At 41.2% G+C, this 24149-nt stretch overlaps 1 protein-coding gene across 2 annotated transcripts in view; it reads right to left on the minus strand.

Moving 5' to 3' along the window:
• Positions 1–23681, minus strand: part of SLC25A36 (solute carrier family 25 member 36) — a 36006-nt gene extending 12325 nt beyond the window's left edge. Inside the window, exons 1-4 of one of the 2 annotated variants that reach the window (XM_055816864.1) lie at positions 23513–23680; positions 12750–12920; positions 7910–7987; positions 3245–3345 (exon numbers count right to left, since the gene is read on the minus strand). In XM_055816864.1, coding sequence (XP_055672839.1) covers positions 3245–3345; positions 7910–7987; positions 12750–12920; positions 23513–23553 — 391 coding nt within the window. In that variant the 5' untranslated portion in view covers positions 23554–23680. Of the gene's footprint in view, positions 1–3244; positions 3346–7909; positions 7988–12749; positions 12921–23512 lie in introns of both variants that reach the window. The other variant, XM_055816865.1, reaches the window with a different exon arrangement.
• Positions 23682–24149: the final 468 nt, after the last annotated feature.

The following is a 24149-nucleotide window of genomic DNA, read 5'->3' on the forward strand; positions in this document are numbered from 1 at the left end:
TTGAGTTGGTTTGCCAGTAGAGTTCTACAGAGAACAGCAACAGCATTACAAGACAAAGTAGTTCTGCAGCAGATTTGCAACCACATTGTCTGAATGAGGCTACAAATCATTAAAAAGGCAAATCAGAAAGCTATACAAGAATCAAGTATCTCATTCAGTTCTGTTTTTATTCTCTGTGGCAAAAAAGGCTGAGTAAGTGCAACAAGAAGGCAGAGTTTATAGCGAATCTGAGAATTTCGCCTAACTTAGAAACATACAGAGATAGACTACCTTCACACAAGCAAATGCTCTCATATTATGCTTCAGATATATTCACTGTCCAGGTTTGCAAAAAAGAACCACATGATATGCCGAGAAGTAAGCAAAAAAGATTGCAGAGTATTTCTCCATGTAAATACACAGATATTTTAGGTATGAAGGTGATATGAATTATATGCTGGAAGCTAACACACAGCAAGATAAAAACATTAATTTCTAATTGCATAAGGCATCAGTTACTAATATGTAGCTTAATTCATCCTCCTTGGGATAAAACACTTACTAGAAGAATCTTAATGAAACCAAAAATACATGTTTTATCTTGAGAAGGAAGAATCAGGCCTAAAACCAAACAAAAATGCTTAAAATACCGTACCTCAGCTTCTCACACCCAAAAATGCCATGTGCATAAAGTTAGTTAACAATGAGATCATCTAGTCTGAGATACTTACGTATTAAGGTACAAGTCAACAGTCTTTAAAGTCGACTAAAGTTCACTACTTACAGTACTTTCATAAAATATTACAGCAGATTTTTTTAATTGTGTTTTTGCATAGTTGTGTTTTGCAACCTACAGGAAAAGCTTTATAAGTGCAAACATCACCTCATGCTCATTAGGTATTAGAAGTCTTTATGTAACAGAAAGGTCATATCCAAACAACACCCCTCCCATTTAAGACTGAGTTACTCAATTCCTTACTGAAACCAATGGCAGCTGCAAAAGAAAAAACCAATACCGATTATTTTTTGCTAATTACTACAAGTGTTTATCCAGTTTGCCAGTTCAGAAATCTGAAGTTCCAAAGCAATTATCACGATGATCTTCTGTGTTAACCTGTTTAAGTCAATCAATTAAGAGCTCACATTTGATCTTGTCCCTGTTAACTTTGCCATTTCCTTAAGTTGATTTGCAGCATATAGCAATACAAACCTTGCAGGTAAAACTGTTAATAGCTGGTTTAAGTGCATTTTCTGAAATATATTAGAATTACAAAAACAAGGTTAGCACGTTCCCAAGAAAGCACTGTTAATTTTAACTACAGTCCTTTTCATATAAATCAGAATACCATGAGTACTGAGTACTGGGAATTAAAGAACCTTCTTTTAAAGGTCTTCCAGAGACTATCTGCAGTGTACAGCGCCAAGGCATTTAAAGAGAGAAAGCTGTGACCTGCAGTGTGAGCCTGCACTGGACATTCAGTTTCATTGGCTATACAGTTTAGAAATACAACTGCAGAACTAGGTAAGTGTGAGAAAGGTAACAGCCACAGAAGTTGTTCAATAGTAAGACTTATGTACAAACATAGAAGAGGCCAACAGCAATTAAGGCTCAAATACATTTACCCCAGTCTCCTACAGTCATTAAGTACAAATGCATAATACCAGCCTTCTGGAAGAGAAGCAAGTTAACAAGCAGATACAGAACCCCTTGACAAACTACAGTGTGTCTGGCAAGCAATTGGGAAAAAAATCACTACAGCACATCTCTGTAAGTGTTCTTTTCATTACAGAATGAGGGCAGTAACTTCAAAGATAAGGAACATTCTGAACTTTCGTTTGTCTGCAGCACTGCGTGAGTTACATAAGTTGTCTTCAATTGAAGATAGACTTGTTTATTACCCATACTTCCTCCCTTCTCCCTACCACCACCCCTAAATTTAAAGCCATGTTTTATCCCCTTGACAAAGCACGGAAGACCATTCCTTTTCCTTGGAGCAATTAACTGATTAGGATGAACTTTTCATGAAATTCCCTTCCATCCCATTCCCCATGCTGTTCACCTACAAACAAAATACACATTTCCAGGTGATAAAAAAATACTGCATCATCTGAGCACCTTATTTTGCCCATTTAAGACAAAACAGCTCTCCTAACATCTTTAAGATTATGAAAAACTGCTATGGCATCTCTCACATGTTAGATATGAGCATTAGTATGTTATTTTAAGTATATAGCTAACGTCACTTATTTTCTACACTACATAACAATTTCTTTGTAAGAGATTATTAGCAACTATTAAATAGAAAATTAATCCTATTGATTGTTCTGACATCACCTTTGGAAGTCTATTCCAGATTGCTAGTACTTACATTACACATACTATATGTAAAATTTGAGAGGAATTAGAAACTTCAACAGGCTACCATAAAACTGTCAGAAGTAATCTGTGAAGTGTCTATGACCTACACAGGAAACACTTTTGAAAAATCTGTTTTTGTGTAGGAAAGACACAGGCAATAATAGGTAAAGTGTTGCTGGCCCAAGTTTGATTTCCCCAGCACAACTCTAACTCAGCTCAGTTGCCTTTAACTCCCCTTGTTAATGATCCTAAACAACAGAACATAGAAGTCAAGCAATAAAAATACTGGTAGATGCTAAATTATACCAAAGTTACACTGCAGATACAGAATAACAATTTCCAGAAATGATAACATATGAAAACTACATGAATCTGCTTTTCTATGTCACTTTAGTGATACAGCAAGCCTCACAGACTGGTATTTGAAGAAAGGATGAGGAGGTGTTACTTATAATTTATACAAGTATCTGCAGGCGTATTTCCGAAAGACAAAAATAAGTCAGATATACAAAGCTGTAACAGAAAGTGATGGTAAAAAAACAGATTAAGAAGCATTAAACTAGAGTTCAGTGCAAACAATGGCGTTTATAGCTTGCAGAGCAAAATGTTACCGTTTAGAAAGTTTGCATTTTACATTTCATAAACTCAGAATTGAAAAAGCAGGCATGCAAGTTTTCCGGGAAAAGACTACTCACACACACACAGTCTTCATTAACACTAAATGCAAAGCTTCATGCACATATTCTCCAGATAGCTTGTTTAATGAGAGGCCAAAGGAGGTAACCACTACAAAAACAGATCATTCAATCACTAGAACGTTTTCTGTTCTGCTTTTTGCACATTTATTGCCACCTCTCATTTGTAGATATGACTCTAGAATGAAGCTAAAAAGTTACAGATCCTTACCTGCCACACCAGCTGAAATCATGTGTACCTGGGTAGAATCTGGACTGAAAATATTGTTCAGTTTTTCCTTGCAGTTTGAGTAAGCAGCAAAATATATCGCTCTAAAATTAGAAAAAATCTACGTTATGTTACATTTCAGGTGTTGATATCCTTTAGGAGCAGTGCCATTAACTTGATCTACTCAAGATGATCTTGGTTCAAGTCTTACTTCCTCAGTAAAAAAAATTACTCAAGGAGTAAGTCTTGCAGAAGTAGTAGGACTACTTTAGGAATGGAAAAGACAAAAAAGGTCATCCTTTACAACTTTTTCTTCCAGAACAGCTTCAACTAATTACTGAGGGGAAGGACAGATAATTAGAAATACGGCAGTGACTTTTGTGACACTAGGAAGTTTAGGCAGGGAAACAAAACACTGCCAAACTGAGAAATAAGTATTCTATATTTCTTTAATAGCAGATCAAATTTGTTCTAATGGGCTTAAACTCATTTCAATAGCACAGGCATGTAGCTTTTTTCTAAAGCCAAACAGCACACTTAATATTTATAATATTATTCCAGCATTTAAGATGTAAACATTGGTAACCTGTGGTTATACTTTCTAACTTGCAGTTATAAACACATATTTTAAATGCTAGAACAGCTGTTAGGCTGCGATCCCCATTTTATTCCTTTAATTCTGTATCGAGAATAAACAGATTTTTTCTCTCTGAATACACTAATTTGTAAACTCTTACTACATTCAAGTCTGTGACAGCATCAAAACAAAGCTAGACATAATTTAACATGCCAATACAATAAAATATGAAAAATGTTTCCTTCCTAAAAGCTAAAAACTTATTTTCAGCACACCTAAAAAACACATTTAAGGTTCTAACTGTTTTGTTGTTTTGGTTTGTTTTTTTTTCCCCTCAACTTACAGGCACCCCTCTACAAGAGAGAAAATGAACATGCAAGTTTTCATGAACAGAACATTAGCCTCATTAGCTGTGCAAACATGTTTTTCTTTATTACAAAAAAGATAAAGTGCTTGCTTCATGGGCACAATTTTGAAAATGGAATCTGAACTAAGTTAAGTATACTGGATGTGTTATGAAACATGCTTCCCTACAGCTTATTTAAACAAAGAGCTGCTGTTAAATCCACTTAGCCAATATTTAATTGAAATGAAGTACTGGATGAAAACCGAGTCAGCTGGAGGGAAATGAGGATGTGCTTATGAAATAAGACTTCACACATTGTGTCGAGTTGACATTTTTAGTATGGGGCAGTAATGGGGGTTGAACAATCCAAGTATTTTAGCTGGGGGGGAGAAGGGAAGGAAATCAGAAGGTTTAACATAATATTTACCATCAAGCAGGGTTTTTGCTACTGAGGGTATTTTTAATAGAGGATAGTCACTTATAAAATTTTATACATTTTTGTATAAAAATTGCCATTAAACAAGTAATACATTTATTGAACATTCAGAGTAGACTGGACTAACAAAAGTACAGGCTCTTCAGATTAGGAAGGGCTGATACCCCACTGATGCCAAGAACAAAGAACGCTACTGGAAATACTACAGCTTCTCTAAACAACAATGCTAGATTAGTGATCAGGAAATACCTCAGGTATTCCTAAATCCTTAAAAAAATCTGCTAAAATGAAAGTACTCCAATTCCTGAATTAAGTTTTTCTCTTACTCTTGGTAAAATTACTTTGGTGGGTAATTAGACAAAACTGAGACCTAACAGAAGCATAATATAACAGAAAGCTTTTTTAGGGTAAAATCCAGTTATTGTTTTCAGGATGGCTGGCATGCACCAAATCTCCTTTACCACAGCTCGTTATGTGACACTCTGCCAGCTTGGCACAGGCCGATAGGAATAACGGAGGGTGGGGAGGAGACACCGCGGCCGGGCTCTGCTGTACTCCCTGCAGGAACGGCAACTTGCTGGTACCACAGCTGGGAAGACGAGAAGGTGCCTGCTACTGAGCTACCAAGCGTGGTGAAACTGCTTTCCGTGGATGAGATGATCTCATTGTAACGCTAACACACGCCTCCATCCCAAAGTTACCTGCCTCCAAGGTACCACCACACCTCACTGGGCACGCAATACCAATCCGCAACAAAGATATGTACGACTAATCACTAAAGCTCCACCTAAATGTAACTGCTCTTGGGCCAAAATAACTCCAAAAGGGGGGAATTGCTGTCTACGCTCCCAAATTACCAAACTCCGATTTAGTGTTTAACTATGTACTAAACATTTCGGTGCACATAGTTTAGGTCAAGCTGATCCAGCCTCTAAAGTCATCGAAACTGATGACTGAAAGGGCTTCTGATCCCAAGGGAGTCAACCTCGGGAAAGCAGATAAATGGTGTTCTTTTCCCCATCTAAATTATGCAGAAAGAAGCCTCCACGTGAGAAAGTTCTGGCCAAGCTGCTAAGGTGGAAGTAGGACAAAGGCAAAAGTGGTGGTGGGAGACTGCAACCTCCGACTCAAACAGCACACGCACACGGCAGCCCCCCAGGGAGGGAAAACCCCGCTCGGAGCCTGTGCAGCGAGCAAAACACATCAGCAGAGCAGTCTGAGGATGTGCACTGGTTTGCGCTAGAAGCGAGAAACTTGTCACCAATCCTGTGCGCGGTGATGAATACGTAACGTACCATGAAGTGTAGAAAGTAAGGAAAGGAGGGGAGAAGGCAGGGTGTGGATAACTGACTAGCTGAAAAGGGTCACATAGACATAGTCCAGCTGGCTGGACAAAAATGCACATCGCTCTCAGCTTATCTGAAGTAAAGCAAAATACACTGTCTTTGGCTGTCCTTGTTATACAGTAACAGGAAGATTTCGGTGGGAAAAGAATGTTGCAGGTGGGAACAGAAAACTACAGAAGAGAAACTAGCGGCGGGCTTGGTATTTAGGCAACTAACCAATAATGAGCTTAACTTTTGTAATATGTATGAGCTAATTATAACAAGGCATAAAAGGTGACTGTAAGGTACAATAAACGAAGTCTGCTGATCACTCATATTGAGCGACTGTGTCTTCCCTCCGTCGCGACAGCAGGGGAGACTCCATCCTCACTTCTGGGATCAGTCGACGGGCTGAACCCGTCTTCTCCCCTACAGGGACTCCCGCCGGGCAAGAACTTTGTTCTATGGCCAACCATGCCAGCTGTTACCAGGTGTATTGCTTCAAGCTTGCTTTGCAGTCTCTATTAGCACCGGCAATCTCTGAACCTTATTCTGTCACAAACTTGCATTTTGCATCACAAAGATCTTCAGCTGAAGCTCATTTTGTGTAAGTTGCCAGAGATCCCAGTAGCTGACAGAAGGGACGTGACTCTGTGACACTGTCAGCGGAGGTCCCCGAACAGGTCAGTCAAGTCACCCTCCGATCCAGCGGGCTGCCAAAACGCAGGTAGCAGACAGGCTGGTCTGACACAAGGGTCTCATCTGTCTTGGGAGACTGACTGACAGGCCGATCAAATATAAAGGGTTTGAGGAAAGCCCCTTCTTAACGTGACACTCATGCAGGTCTACGCAACACCTCCTCTGTCAGATCTAAGTAGAAGATAGACCAATGCTGAATGGAAAGTCCAGTTTAAGAAGCATCCAAGACCTTAAACCAGAAAAGTTAAGATATTCCCCAGCTGGGTGTACAGAAGACAGGAATGTCTTCTCTTCAGACCAAAACAAACAAACAAACGCAGGGCACTAAATCAAGGGAAGAAGAAAAACTTTGTGGAATATATTCCCTCTGCATAAAGTCTCTTCTCTTAAACAAAATAAAAGAACAAAACCAGGCCAGAAAACCACAGCATCATCCAGGACTAAGTAGTTATACTCGTTTTGCACAGCTTTGTCTCCATCCTCTTCCTTAGGTATTGTTCTATTTTTGGACTGTTTAGGCTAACACTTCTATGTAAGGGTCAGTTGAAACTGCCATAATCTGCGCTGTGTTCTGATTGCCTGTGTCGGCTGAATGGCCTAGAGTATTTGTGCTGATGCAGAGCAACTGACAGCAGCAATACCACTGTCAATTAGATCAGATTTACATCCTCATCTGCTGCACCCTCTGACACTGGCCCAGTACCCTTTGGAGTCCAACCCACGGCTGATCTGTTTTCTATTTTATACAGCTGTTAAGTGTGTCACCCAATCCAGTCTTGACCTGTTTGAAGTTTTGCAAGGTCTCCTTCTGAAGGGGTACAGTAGTCTGTGCTACACCAGAATTCAGGAAGACAAACCCGGTGTTTTGAGGCTACAGTCCCACAACTGCTTCCTGAATATGACACACTGTTGATTAACTGGAAGCTAAATCTACCTTTGCATTTCCAAAGCTACAAACTTCTTGTTTACATGTGCAACTCCTTAAGTGTTTTCCTTCTTAACTAGGCAAAACTCTGCATAGCACACAACAGTAAATACTATCATGTTAGCATACAGGACAGTAAATGCTGAGACAGCTGGTGCAGGGCTGTGGAACAGGAGCTGCAGAGTATATGTATGGCTCAGCTTCTCAGACTACTAATTACCCCAGGTACCAAGGGTTATTTGCTATGAAGTATTTACAACTGCAGATACAAAATCCGCTTCAATGAACCTTAAATCCCTTAAACAATGTATATCAACCTAGATTTCATCAAAATTGTTTACTGTATGCATTTGTAGTTACCTGGAAGGAGCAACGCCTACTAAATTAGGACCCAGGCCTCTAAACAGAGAGCGAGGACCTTCCTTTTGCAAGATCATCCTAGAAAACAAAAAAGTGACAATACTGTAACATTCATATCAAAATTAAGAAATGCACTGACCACCATAGCCACATTAATTTCAGCTTTACTCTGTGTAAAACTTCATAACTGACAATGTAGTACTGACCATAAAAAAAAAGTTATTTCCTAGAATCAGCATAAAATTCCATTATTTCTTGACATACCACACAAACCCAGGAACTAAATGTAGAAGTAACGCCTTATGATGTCAACACAAGTTTACCTCAAAGATAGGTAGACATACATACAGGTAGTTAGTTATCTGTCATTGGGAAGTCAAAGAGAGTGTCCTTTTACCAGGGAGACCTTACTATGCATGGAAATGTTTGCATTCTTGTAGGTTTGTACATCATTCAGTAGACAAAATTATTTGATTCTATTCCACATTCCTTTCATCTCCCTTTAGTTCCCAATGTTTGGGAACTTTCTTGGGTGGGAAGGACAGGGAGTGAGGGCAAGAGAGGAGAGACTTATGAAGGTACAGTTACAGCAAGTCAGACACCTTCTGAGAGCAGCTCAGTAAGATGTTTGCTCCACTGCTTATCATGCCCACCCAGGGACATCTTTTGCATTCTATTACCTACTCTTCCAAAAAGAAACCTCAGCATGGCTCTGTGTGTGCTATCCTGGTTTGATTCTACATGACCAACAGTACACTCAGTAACATGTCTGAAGTTAGAGGAAAGCAGCCTTTCAGACAGTCCTGCCTTCCACATTCCCATAAATTATTTAAATCCACTGAGCATTTATCTAGGAACCCACTCTTTGCTTTCTTCTTTCTATAGGATGCAGTGATTATTTTGACAACAGTAAATTGAAATGGAAGCCTCCAATGCAAGAAGTGACCCTTCCCTACGGCTGGCAAGAGATACCCCCCTATCAGTTCTGAACTGTGTGTTTGTACCCAAGCACTGCTGCTGTGCTGCAGAGCCAGTAGGCTTTTCTTTTTCGACTCATTACAGGAAAGACAAGCCTTACCTCTTCATGCAAGGTAACTCACTTCAGTTTGAAATGAACTGAAAAAGCAATGTAACCCATGCAAAGAGCCACAGTACAGCCCTAACACCTTGTAGTACCAGCTCCACTATAAACAGAGCTCTGAAAAGACTTCTTCGGTGGCAGGGGTGTCACCATCCATCCATGAGGGATTTACAGAGAAACACAGGGATAGCAGCAGTGAACTTGAGGTCTCAAGTGAGGTATTACTAGTACTTAAGTGTTTGGAATACCTATCCCATCTAACTTAAAAAAAAAAAAAAGAAAGAGTTGAAAACCATTATGCAGCAAGATACACCGGCACAGTAAGAGGATAATCATTAGTGTTCAGTTTTAGTGAAATCAACTGTCCGGCAGTCTAGATGCTCATCAGAGATGTTATTTTTAAAAAGTGTGGTAGGACATGGAAGGAGACACAAGGACTACCTGCATCCCATTACAGCAAATTGCTCTAGCAATTGCTTTAGAACCAGATTTAAAGTTAAGAATTAACTACCTCACTGTTGCATAACAGAACTTTGTGCTTACTGATTTAGAAACACTGGCCAATACACACAAATAGTTCTCCTGTATATTTCTTCTTCAAAGAGACATGCAGGTTAACAAGAAGTCAATTACTCAATAAAGAAAACTACACTTGTATAAATGGCTGTTTTGTTTGGAATTTACTATCAGGACAAACAGGCGAAAGCCACATATAGTACTGAAGGAGATTCCAAACCTACTCTGATTTCCAGCAGCTGATTCACTACAGTTCTGCTAAATCAAACTGAAATTTACATTTGTTTTCAGTATGCAAAAATAAAATGGTGGTTCTGCACAGTTACCATCACTATTTAGGAATGCTGGTACATAATGTGTCCTGCTTCATGTCCATAAAAATTAGTTATGATTTCACTATGCGGGTAGTATTGCTCCATGGCAATAACTGGAGAATTGAACACATACTGAAAAGCACTTTGGAAATACAAATTACCTAGATGTGTCTGTCATCCTGAAAGCATTTCTAGTACTTACAGAAGGAATTATTCAGAAGAATCTTACCATATTCCAGAACTCAGCATGGGCACAGCATCAGATTACAGCAAAGCTGAACTGAATTAACATGACCTGCATACGCTTAAAAAAATCACTACTACCATCACATTATGTATTACACATGTATATATGCACATATACATGTACACAAAGCAGCAGGAACCTCAGTGTCTTAAGAGAAGCTTTGGAGTGACATGTATCAGATCTATTTGTTTATTCTGGATCTACAGCGTCCCAAGACCTGACAGAGCAACAGAGTTAGAAAGGTTGCAGCAGACAGGATTATAATGTTGGTAGTTACCGACACCCTTCTGCATTCACAGACACCAGCTGGAGGAGTTCCAGAGCCTACACTGGAAATAAGACAAACTCTTTGCATTAAAGAGCAGATCCCAGAGCCTGCATTGTTTATTGAAAGCAGTAAATGCCAAATCCATGGTCAGAAGAGCAGCACAAATGCTCCATACAGCTTCAGCTAACCTGCTTACATCACACGGGGAAGCCTGTCTTCCCATCACCAAGACCTCAGGTGTAAACTCAGCAAGGTTAGTTATGAGAGGCATTCACAGCATGATATACACCAGATATTTAATAAGGGAATTTGCTTTTGTTGCCAGAGAATACAGTCACCTGTACCAGTTCTTCTATTTCCTGACAGCGATGCCTTTGAAGTCACTCTGTTGACATTTAAGTTGCAGAAATGATTCCACAGCATTCTGTTAACTGAAATTCTGACATCAAGTAACTGATTCACTGTGCTTTTAGGCCGAGTATGGTAAGCCTTGGAGCACTGCACTGGATTTGGTACGAGAAGAGACAACCAAACTCTGAAACCCATGAGCCAGAAAATATCAAGTCACAGTAAAGGTATGAGAGTAAGAGGGATCCAGTTTGATTTCCCCACTAAACAGCCCTCATGCCTTAACCAAGAACAGTTACATAAGGAAGAAATTCTTCACTCTGAGGGTGGCGAGGTGCTGGCACAGGTTGCCCAGAGCAGCTGTGGGTGCCCCATCCCTGGCAGTGCCCAAGGCCAGGCTGGACGGGGCTTGGAGCAACCTGGTCTGGTGGAAGCTGTCCCTGCCTACAGTAGAGGGGGTTGGAACTAGGTGATCTTTAAGGCCTTTTCCAACCCAAACTATTCTATAGTTCCATGACTTTTACTGTCACAGTCCATTGCCATGTCATTTGGCATTTTTTCATATTTACTGTATTTAAAGAACTTGAAGCATGGAGAAGTTACTTGGCCTCTCAGTTGTTTGATACTAACATTGAAGAAAACACATCTAAGCAAAGAGTAAAAGCAGAAGATACATATTCTTGTACCATAAACAAACAAATGTCTAAGAAGCAGATTTAACAAACTCAATAAACACCACAAAACAAGCAAGCCTTACCAGTTAAGTTCACCATAGACTACCTCTGCCTCAGTCTGAATTTGCTTCCTGGGAAGACCAAGTTATTGTAGGTTTTAGGGATGAGTTTAAAGCATAGCAGGCTTCTAGCAAAGGGGCATATGAAAAAAACCATCTGTTCATCCTTCTATTCAGATAGATTTCTAAAGAGAAGATAAATTCATAACATTCAGGGAAAACACCGAAGGGCTCAACTTCCACCAAGAGAAGCAGATAAGGCAACTATTTTGGATGGAGCTCTCCTTTTTACAATCTGAGCACTTCCTTCCCACATACTTGTTCCCAACACACTCACCTATCATACTCTTACATGTAAAAAGGCTCCAAATTCAAACAGTTCCATAATAAGAACCACCTTCCATTCAAGAAGCTACCTGAGTACAACCTCCGTTTAAGCAAATCCTATCCTCTAATCAGATTAAGCCAAAATCTGCAACTGCCAGAAGGGGCTCTGTACCAGTTAGTTCTCACTGATTAATTGGGGATAGAAGATTGCTGGTCTGAGTCTTATCAAATTTTTTCTAATGCAAGAAGCAGTAGTAGGTGCTTTTTGGAGGAAAACTCCCCTCATTCCCAAATACTGAAGGTACCTCCCCATAACTGGCAAGCTTGAGTCCCTCAGAGTGAAGTGAGCCCTGCCTGTGGTCTGTACAAGCAGTTTAACTGTGGCCATACAACTTTCCAGCTGGCTACTGAATGTCACAAGCACTGGTGGCAAGGAAAGGAAAGGCAGTCCCCATTCAACGAGGTACTACGCAAACAAAACATTCCAGATTATGGAAGAGTCTGGCCTTACCTAACTCTTACTGGCTCTAAAAAAAGAGTTACTTCCACCAGAAGATATCAAAAGGCTGGAAGGGTGTAGAATGATGAAAGCTGGGAGAGACTAAGAAACTGAGTTAATTTTCATAGGGCTTCTTGCCTCTATATTCAGCAACATCTATGATTTGGACACAAAAGAGTTTAAAGTCTTAAACTAACACTTTTCCAGAATGAAACAGAGCCTGGCACTTAAGCATTACAGTGCTCCCAGAGAATTTTGGGGATGTAGTCTGGAGTTGTGAATTGTACAGGGTACATACACTCTGGGTACTTCAAGATACAAACCCAAGCATGAAGGGAATTTGGAAAAGTGGAATGTGGCAATAACAGTTAAAAGGCAAAATACAGAAAGTATCTCATGGCAGCATCATGACAGGCCTAAGGGTCTGAATCTTTCACATGGATTTGTTCAGCATCTCCCTCTTCCCTCCCCCAAATAAGCCAAAAACCTAGTAACTTGTACACTCACTTCAAACAATGGAGAGGTCCAGGAGAAACTCTAGTTACTCGGTTGACACTAGCACCATTCACAGTGTTGAGATGGACTTCAGAGATGTAGAGCGTCACAGAGGAGGACTGCAATCGTGTTTTCACAACTTCCAGTGGACATGTCAGAATTGCACCAACAGTACCGCCACATCTGCAAAAAGAAAACAGGATCATCACATTCTTAGAAAAGAAACTGAATGATACATTCACATAAGTAACATTCTACTCAACACAGTCAAATTGCAAAAGGTGAAGAAACAGTTGGAACATGTGACAATGCTGCAGTTATTTGTCCTTGAAGTCAGTTTGTTAACCCAACTTGGAGTGAAAATTTAAACAGAAGTAAAGTTTCCCAAAGTAGTGAAGGTGCACAGTCTTCAATATGTGTGGTTCAAATCTGTTCTGGAAAGTAGCTCAGTACCTGAAATGTTTAACTTCTTACAGTAAATTTTAACTTTTTAAAAAATATTTAGTGTCTGCCTGACTACCAAGTGCCAAATATCCTTAACAGCAGAAAAGATTTAAGCACTACACATATAGGGCTACACGTTAAAACTGGTAAAAACTGTGGTGTGGCAATTTAATAAAACTAAAATATTTAAGATACCCTCTGAACTCCATTTGTATTCTGGGTATTGTACCATGAAAGCAACAATTCCCTGAGCGTTTCCCAAGTTCTGCCCTTTACAGCAAGACAGGCTAGATACTGTAGAGTAGAACCTGCAAAGACAAAAGAGCTTTAAATAGTTAATAAGGTGAAGACTTCCAGATTTTGTTTCAGTCTGCCACTCATTTCTGTGAGCAAGCCAAGGCAAGCCATGCACAACTTGTGCTGACAGTGGAGTTACTCCCGTTCTGCCAGAGCAGAACACAGCCAAGAACACACTGCCTTTTAGCAGTTCTGCTCAGAGGATTCTTCTGGTGCTTGCTCATAACAAATTTATTAGTATCTGCATTCCTATCTGTTTAGCTACAATCACATACAGCCTCTGAAGAAAAGATATCACATCCATGAATTCTGATTCCGAAGAAAACACTCAATTCCTTGGTATCACCATTACAGAAAAGTGCTTCCCTTGAATTTTTTTTATATCAGTAATCTTAACTCTGCCAAATACCCTTCTTAAAACTATGATCAGGATACTATATGTACCCTTAAACAAAACAAGAAACCAAACCATAAAACCAAAAAAGGATTTAAATTCAAGCATTAATTAATGTTACTAACAACTCAGTCTGAAATTAGTACAAATTCTATTTGCATGTAAGTAATTTCAAAGGGCCCAGCACTCACTTCTCTGATGCAATAACCAGAGAGCTGGTGTTCAATTCTGGTAAGATAATTATCATCTTTTTTCTTGTATCATGAGACACTCAGACACCCCAAGAAACTTTCAATAGCTGTAAGATGGTTCAATAGTATTTTTTAAATAATGTCTTCCAACATGCACATGAGAGTTCAGTACAAATTAGAAGTAATAGCCAAGACTCAAGATCTTCTGTAAACTTTCATAGGAAGGTAGCTTTCAATAGCTCTTAGTCTGTTCACTCTCTTCCACTGCAGAGACGACCAGAAATAATGGTAGTTGTTAGCACAGCACTGCATCCTAAAAAACTAATCTGTTCTGCATAAATTGATCTGACTATATCAAACAGTTGCCAAGTAGGATAATGTTTGGTGATGCTCACCTAATGCTCCATTTAAGCCTAGTGACCTAGGCTTAGTGACCTAGTGACCTAGACTTAGGCCTATTACTAAGCCTAAAGGCATCTTGTCCCACCCCTAACTCCAACATTAGACTGAAGTCTACTCTCTTCAAAGTTTTAATTAAGGAAAGAAATGAAGTTTCTTCACCAGTCTGGAAAAAAGTAGTCTCACAGGAAGATGGAAAACAGTCTTTCAGTGTATGCTGTACACATGCAGTGACAGACTGACACAGCTTTTAGAGCAGTATGTTGAAAACATCTCCAAATAAGCAATACACTTGCTTACTCTTCCAATGGTAAGCTACAACGAGACTTTCTAAAATATGAGTTGCAGGAAGAGACAGACTATATGTGCTAATATTTGTTTTAGCCAGTGTTGAGAACAGTAGGAGCCTGTAACATGTTAAGGTTCACAACATGAATACCACAGGTAAGCCAGCTCTCAAAATAACCTGTAATGGAGCTTTAGAAGGGCTTGAGCATCTTCAAGCAAAACAGCAAGCTAGTGTGTTTCCTGCAGTTCAACAGCAGACACTGCTGTATGGTAATATGCCTGCACAGGGAATGCAGGAAGCTGGCTTTAGAGTTTATTTCCTTTCTTGTGACCCCTCTGTTTCTGATGCCCTCAAGCCTACTCTCTTTAAGATCTTTCTGCATCTGATTTTGGACAGGTTACATGAGGGCTTGTTTTCAAGCAATAGTAATAACAAGAGAAAGCACGTGGTATGATTTATATTAATGAGATAAATACTATGGAAGGGGGAAGAAAGGAGGAGGGGAAAAAAACCTTTGCCTACATTCTTCAACAGCACTTGGAATTTGGAGACTTTAATGCTACTGGCTCCACAGCCACACTGCACTGAAAAATTTTTCCAAAGTTGAAGATTAACGCTGACCTGGAGCTTCTATGCTGCATGCTGCCCTGCACCACACCAAATCACCACAAGGGATGGCTGACTGCAGCAGCGCTTCTGTCAGACATTCACTGTGGATGGATTTGAAATAATTCATTCAGCAATGGATTACTAGGGAAAAGGGCAGACGCAGCTGTTCAATGCCCGTTCTTTTTAAGTTGCCCTGCAGCAAGCGTTGTTCAGCAATAACCAGCTAATGTAACAGCAGCCAGCACTATTTTTACATCCATCATAAGGAAGCAAATCAACTGCCTCCCTTTAAGAGCTGCACACCCTTTATATGCGCCACATTTTGCAATTCAAGCAATTTCAAAGTTATAGTACTCTTGGCAGTTCCTTACTGTTGTGTCATTGGGTGTGGGCTTTTTTTGTTTGTTTCTTTAAACAGTTTAAGATGTCTCAACTGAACCTGAGAATATTTTGACTGTTTCCACTAGCGAGTTTGGAATAAAACTTTCCTCTGCCCCTTATCTTCAAGATCTCAAATTGCTACTTACAGATGAAGAAAGTTTTCTAATGCTACATGATTCTCTGTTGCTCAAAAAGGTCTTTGCAAAATCCCCAATTTCTACTTTTGTCAAAATGTGATACTCCCAGCCCTCAAAAACCCCCATATAACAGAGAAAGCATCTGGAACTGAAGTAGTGAAAAAAGTTTCCAAGTGTTGAGGAACCAGACCCTGCTCAGTAGTCACAAGATGCACTGAGTCTGAACTGAGCCACTAGACAGAAGCATAATCCAGGAACTATACCAATTTATCTAGTTCACTTGAACTTTAGGATAAACACTGCAAGGCCTGACAAAAACCTGTTTATGTGAAACTGTCAGTAAACATAGCTTGTAGGTAAATAAAGAGAGAGAATTCAATAACTATGTACCCTGTCCAAATAAACAACTTCTAAAAGCATGACTACTGTTCCACCAGCATCAATGACAGTGTATTGTACTTAAAAATCTATTTCCAGCTTTGCTTATTTGACACACTACTAGAAATACCGTGAAAGACTTTCTTCGTGCTTCACGTCCTGGCAGGCCATTAACAGCCAGCCACCAGCTCCAACTTAGCAAAATCATTCTATAAATTGTCAGCAGAGTGCTGCCATCATTCCTGCTACTCCCTCACAGGCTCACATTAAGGGGGTTTTTTTTAGTTTGTGGCATAACACAAGTCAGGAAGTAGCACAGTTTGGAGAAACGTTTGTGGTGGTTTTTTTTTTTTAAGAGTTGGAAAATTATTAGATTTCTTCTCAGTAACACTAGTGGGATTTTGTAAACTACTTAAGAAATTTCTACTACCTAAAACCACTCTGGTTTTCAACATCTCCAGTCATATACTAGGCCCCAACAACTGTGACTTGCGAAAATACTTACTAATACGTAACTTTCTCCAGGATTAAATGAGTTTCCCTTGGCAGAGCGAATAGGTAAGCAAATACACTCCTGCTGAAAGTATAAACTGGAAGCAAAGAAAGGCAAAACCCAGGACACTCCTGTGTTTTCACCAGTTTCTAATGAACACTGTTCAGAAGACCACTTTCTCATCTTACCTATCCTAAATTTGACACCTGCCTGTAATAAATGTTTACCACAATCCTTTTTCAGCTTTGCCAAGCGAGTATAAGAAAAACTTGATGAAGGTCAGCTTTGCAGAAACATCTGATCATACAACAGCATGAGAATCCACCTGTAGGTCCTAAGTAATTTTAAGGGCAGAAGAGCAAATATCAGTAGGTAAATATACAAAAATCAACACACTGGTAAACAAGGAACATTCAAATCCTACTACTTCTAACAGTCAGGTTAAAGAACAAAATCTGCAGCTTAATCTGTACAAGAAGGCACAACAGACATGACACACAGTGAAACAGAGGCAGAGACATGTAGTTATCTAACCCGCAGGATTGTGACAAACTTAAACCAGCAAAGCTAAGAGCAATTGTCTATTTGACATCTCTTGGAGAGAAGAATTTAGGAAGATGGCAATGCCCTCCTAAACTGCAGGTTATTCCACAGAACACCCATTAAAAAACAAACAAAACACCCAACATAACAAAAAAATATTTAATTTGATCCCTAATGTGCACTTAGAAGTCCATCATCTTCACCATATTAACAGAAAGAAACCTAGAACTATTTAGGCTTTAAATTTGGCTAGCAATTCAACACAGATACAGTATTGACAACTATTTTCCTCAGATAAACCTGTATTATTTGTGAGGCATCGAAAGGAAAGAAATATGCACATGCTTCAAAACCTAATCCTGTTCAGCATTCAAATCCCAGGTTCTATTTCCAGAGATGGCTGCACAACAAAACCTTCTTTAATTTTTACAGTTTTATGCCAACTGCTACAGAATCACTGTCTTTGTCCTGAGTAGTTATAGCATCTTCTGTTACCTTACACACACACCTGCCCTCCTAAGTAAAAGCAGGAACAGCTCCAGCATAGATGGGGGTCTCAACTGCAGCCACTGGACTGTCTGTAAGTGCTCCAAAGCAGATTAATACTCCCCATACCAATGCCAGCTGACCTAGGACTGAAACTGTCAGTGCAAAAATTTTTTTATTCCTTCAGATACATATTATGAGCGAAGGCTGCTAGTCTCAGACTCACCTTTCACAGTATTTGTAACCACAGCCTCAAAGACTCAAAGATAACCCTCGACCCTGTTATCTTGGGTCTACATTCATTCACATATTTTACCAGGTGTTTGTCTTTCCTGTATGAAAATGAAAGTTCCATGCAAATACTGGCTGCCAACAGAAAGAGCAAGAAAATGAGCTAAAATAGTCAAAAGAAACAAACCCCATACCATTTGCAAACGTAACTCTCCTAATGTCTCCACCACTTGCTGCAAATTCAGGTCCCAAATCTATCAGCAATTTCACAGAACTTTCTTACAATATGACCAACTTTCACATCAGCAGGTAAAGTTGCAGGTATTTTATTTAGTTTGGATATTAAGTTTACAGGATCCCTCTTCTGAGGGTATGTAAGGGCTTTAGCAAGTACAATTTTCAGAAACAGCAAGAATATCTCATTAGTCCTGAATTTTCAGGGTTTTCCTGTTATTGTACTGCTAAACTTGTGTATTACACACCTTTCAATCTTCAGTACTAATAGGATGACTAGGGGTACTAACAGCCAGAAACCCTTAACCTGCTTATTCAGCAATTGTTTCTCTGCTGAAACTTAGGAAGTGTAAGTTAGGCTAACATCCTTACACTAAACATACTAATGAAACTCGCTATTTCTAGTTGACAGCATACAAATAAAATTTCCCCAATATGCTGACATATAGAAACCTACAAGTGAAACCAGGGAAAACAACGGGAACAAGCATCACTGGGTTCCACTACCCAAAACAAACATCAACATGTACAGTGTAGCTTCTATAGGAACCACAGTAAATAAATATTTACAACACTTGTATTAAGCAAAATCAGCTAAAAACATCAGCCATCTAGAAAGAAATACAAGAAACACCAGCTTCACAGTTTCTCAAGTACTGACAGCAATTTTCTTGCCATCTGGTAACCTCATGGAGCAAACACCAAGCTACTCAGTGCTTTAAACACACACTGTCTTACTCAATACAGAAGAGTATATGAACACAAAAATAACCTCGAGTATGGACAGGATGGTACTCACCTTCTCCTATGCCTTACAACAGGAAGACCTTGTTCTGAAAGACAGCCAGGGTTACGCTAGAAATATATTTTAGCGTAGGGGGGATTCTAAGTGCTTGGCAACTCACTTCAGGCTCAAGTGAGTATTTTCTGAAAGGGAGTAAGAAAAGCCCCTATCATCACACTACCTGCTACGTTAACTGTATCTTCTTAAGTCAAAAAACTGCAAGGGTAATTCACCTTTACTTCATATATTTCAGCAGTGTCTGATCTTTCTAAACAATTCAGACATTTATTTGAAATATATTTTCTGAGTCTTAACTATTTCAGCCACTGCAGGGATTTGCCAAGAACCCTGGCCAGAGGGATTTCCATTACAGTTCAGTTTGAGACAGTTCTATAACCAGGACAAATAAACACAGACTCCTCCCTGTAGTCCCTCACATATTAAATTAGAAAACAGCCAACTTTCTGCAAGAAACACCAAGAGTAAAAAAAAAAAAAAAAAGAAGTACACCTGGGACTGTCCAACCCTGAACTCCAAGAAGCAGCTGTCCACCTCCTAACCCAAAACAGTCCCTCTTTTTGCTGAGGAAACAAAACCCAGGCAGGTTCCCATGCCCTGATGGAAGTTTGTATGATACAGAATAACTGTCATAAGCTTTCCAGAAATTAAGAACAAATAATGAGAACTTGGAAATTACTTTTTTAGCCAAGACCTGAATATTCACTCAATGTACCAATTACAATTGCAAGCAGGCACATTCAAAACTATTAATCTTCCCTATAAAGCAAAATATTAAGGTCTTTCTACTACTTTTTTGCTGGTTTAAGTAGTCTAATACTAGAAAAAGCATGTTAAGTGTGGAACTTACATACCTGAACTAAGATGTTCATTTAAAGCCTACATTTCAGTCACAAGACTTTGCAAGTTAAGGATACAAAATGTTCAATTGATTCTTTCTTTGGAACGGAAGAACCTGGGTTTGTATTGCCAACACTCTGTCTACAGTGGCAACAGTTGCTATTTGACTAAAAGATGGAAATACAGAAGAGATGCAAAAAAATCTACAGAAGAGATACACAAAAAATCCCTGAAACAGAAGAGTTCTGAGCAATGCAACAAAGTAGCTCAGAAGGGTGGGGGATAAAAAAATGCAACACCATCAAGAGTTTCACCTGAAGCAGAATTTTGTATCATGATCCAACACTACAGGTGTCCAGCTAGCTCCTGCTTCTGCAAAGACAAGATACTATTAACAAATGGAGTTGTGGTAAGGACACAGTTTGCAGAAACAGAACCTGATAAATAGGGGCATCATGACAAAATCTGAGCTAAGCCATTTCAAATGTGTCACAGCATGACACTGAACTCCAGGTACAATATCGATCTACGCAGGTATGCACCCTGCAAATACTCTTCAGTAGAGAGTGAAGAAGGGCAGTTTTGAATACAGCCTACAAAACTAACTACATTTAAGTGTCTTTAGGTGACAGCAAAGTTACTGCATGGAACCAATTGCTTACAAATTCTATCAGTCAAAACCGCTTTTCTTGAAGGAATGTGTTCTTAAAAGTTAGTAACCCTTTTTTTATTAAAAAGGAATTCTTTACTTTTCTACCTTAACTTATTTCTTCTAAGTGTGATGCTCTTCTCATGCTATGGATTTTCTACTTCTAAATAGATTTGCTTTTATTTTTACATACAGAACTTCAAAGAATATCCTATTTAAAAGTCAAGAAGGTCCAAGCAGTGGGGGGGCAGGGGAGGTTTGCATGTAAAAGTAGTACTGCTTTGTTAATGTATTGGTTAATGCATGAACTAGGTCAGCAAAATCATTTAGATGAGCTTTCTTTTCCAGAAAAAATGCACCACTTCAATGATTGTACTAGAAACTATACTAAAGCCATTCCAAAATCAGCACTAAATAAATTCTTTTTAGACTTAAGAGTTTCTAGCATAAAATATCAGTTGTATTTACAATTAACATGCAGATATGAAACAGATAGGATTCTTAAGAATGAAATTAAAGTAAGCATTATTTTAATAAAACAAAGCAAATAGTAATTGCTAATTCCCTCATCAACACTGCCCCAGTGGCCAGCATTGCTAGTAGTCTATCAAACCTGTTGGAAAGGGATAAGGACGCAGAGACAGGAAAAAAGGAATGAGGGGGAAAAATTATTAGCAATAGGAAACAAACTCCCAGCGTAAATTGTAACAGCCCAGAAGTATTGTAGTTTGCCAGCTGCTGAATTGGTGATAAAACCACCTAAGCAGCTACAGAAAAATCCAAGGATGGCCCTACCTACATTACTAAAACAGCAAAGTCATCAGTTACAGCTTCATTACAGAAAGCAGGAACTGAAGATTGAACTTAGACATTGCAATAAAAAAAAATAAATAAAGGGCAATTGAGATAATCATGCTCTTTCCACAGGTTCCAGTGAAACCTAAACGAAAACAGAGCTTCCTTCCTTTTTCTTTAAGATTCACAGATTAACGATCACTCCAGTGATCTGTAGTTCATCATGCTCGCGAAGAAGTCATGAGGTGACTGAGTAACTTTTCTACTGCTAAATGTGACCACATATACACTATTAGCTTTGCTGAACTGAAGTTACAGGAAACATGTGACTGGCACATAAGGAAACAGCATTCAGCCCTTCCCTCACAGTATAACCCTTGACCCAACTGGCCAGCAGCTAACTAGACCAAACTTCCCTGGGGAAAAAAAAAACAAAACAAAAAACCCCCCCAAGTTCAGCTGGGCAATCTTCAGCCAATTTTAAGTTTTGGTTTTATAAACACATCTCCATCATTATGCATGATTCTGCCTAGTAATCTCCCCTGTGCTGAGCTGTCAAGTTAAAGTGCTACAAGGCAGCACTCCTTCTACTGCTTTTCTGAATGCTTACAAGGATATGAAGTCTATAGAAAAAAAAAGTATGAACCATTACTCTTGGGCTTCCTGCTGCATAATCACTCTCCTCAATGGAGTTCCAGAAATTCAGGGGATAAAAAAGCACCCACATAAGCACTAAATTAGGCACATAACACTGGAAACCTGCAACGTGTGCCAGAAGCAGAAAGTGCTCACGTGTACCCAACTCACTCAGGCCTGGTCAGAGGAAACACTACTGTATTCTTCCATCTCACACACCCCAGTCCAGAGGCAGCAAGTTGATTTTGTCAAGGAGGAGCACAAATGAAAACCCAAACTTCAAGCTCTCTCATGGGATGACACCAAGTATGTTCTCAGCCTGTCTTCTCTCCCACTTCTACACAGCCGTGCTCACTACCCAAACACATTTTTAAAGTTAAGCTAAACAGGACCCCAGCTTTCTCTAAGGCAGGCACTCCTCCCGCTCTATCTGTGGAGAGACCACAGGCTGTGGAAAAGCATACATCCCGTGCATTACAAAGCTTAATAAGATGAAGACAGATGAACACCTGCGAAGACACAAGAGTTACTTAAAACTAACCAAGATGACATATCTTTAGATATATATATATAAAGAAACTTTACTTCCAGCTATGTTCTTCCCTCTGATTTCTTCTGTCTTCATGGGCACAAAGCTATATGACCACGTCAAGCCCCACGCCTGAGCGGTACACACCAGAGCTGTCGAAATGCACCGAAGTCACACTGCAGTCCTTTGACACCAGCATTACCAGCCGGTCAGTTCTACACCGCCGAGCGGCGGCCAGGCCCGGGCAGTCTCTCCTGTGCACTGGGGCAGCCCCGTAGAGAGGCCTCGGCCTGTTTCTCCACGGCTATTCCCAGATAAGGGGTGAACCCCTGGAACAGCGATTAGCGGAAGCGGGCTATTTTTAAGGGAATCCTTGGCCCCCGTCTCCCCCACGGGCCCACGTTACGGCCCACGCGCACACTACCGGTAACAGACGGCAGCAGCCGGGGCCGCGCCTGGCAGGCGCCGCACGCCCGGCTCCCAGCCCGGCCCGGGCCGCCGCAGCGCCCCGCCGGGCCGGGCACACAGGCCCACAGCGGGCCCGGAAGGGCCGCGGGGCACCGGCGGGAAGCGGCGCGCCGGGAGCGCCTCAGCGCGGCCTGCCTGCCGCCCCCCGCCTTAGCGGCCGCAGCGAAAACCCCCTCTCTCCTGCCCTGCACCCCCTCAGCGCCAGAAGACGGGCGGTAGCCCCTCGCCGCGCTCCGGGGCCACCCATGCAGCCCTGCCGCCCCGCCACCAGGCAGCCACTCCAGGCCGCGGCCGACACCCCCCAGGCCAGGCCAGGCCGCGGCGGGCAAGCTCGGCAGCGGGACAGGACCGCGCGGCGGGCGGGCAGGCAGAGCACACCGGGGCCATTTCCGGAGTTAGAGCGGGGAGGAGGGGAGCTCTGGCGGGCAGCACCGACCGCACGCCCACCTGCGCCAGTACCCACGGGGATGGCAGCTAGGCGGGCTGCCCCACCTGACAGCCTGTACGGAGGGGCTGGCACCGCACCCGCTCCTCCGCCGGTGTCACCTACCCGCCAGCGAAAAGATGCACCAGGGTGTCTCTCTGGCTCATCCTCGCCGCCTGCGCCCGGGCGGAGGGGAGCGGAGCCGGGCCCTTCCGCCCCGCGCTCGGCCGGGCCGCTGCTGGCGGGCCTCAGCATAAATACGCACCGCGGCCGCGCGGCTTCCTGCGGCGGCGGCCTCGCCCCGCCCCCCGCTCGCGGCCGCTGCGGCAGGCGCCGGCCGTGGAGGCCTTCCTCATACATATGCAATGAGCCCCCGAGGTAAACAGAAGCTGCTATTGCTTGGGGCCGGGCGACGTCACCGCCGCGCTCCGCCTAAAAGCTGGGCGAGGGGGGTGGTCGCCCGTCACTTTGGGGGAAGCTGTGCTTGTGGGAAGCTTATGCTGTGGGCTGGATTGGAGCCTAGGGCTTGTCCGGTGTTTCTGGGGTCCTGGTGGTTAGTGCTGCTCTTTGGGGTCTTTTTTTTCAGGTGTGGGGGTTTTTTTTGGTTTGTTTTTGTTTTTTGTTTTTTTTTTTTTTAAGTCTTTGTGTGCGCCTCTCTGAGGGCCGCAGTCCACCTTCCTGAGGTTCGTACTAGCCCTGAGGGGAGCCCACCTGCAGGCCACAGAAAGACATATAGGGGCTTTAGCTTCTGTTTCCTCTTGGT

The sequence above is a fragment of the Falco peregrinus genome, chromosome 12, assembly GCF_023634155.1.
Source record: "Falco peregrinus isolate bFalPer1 chromosome 12, bFalPer1.pri, whole genome shotgun sequence".
NCBI classification, from domain to species: Eukaryota; Metazoa; Chordata; class Aves; order Falconiformes; family Falconidae; genus Falco; species Falco peregrinus.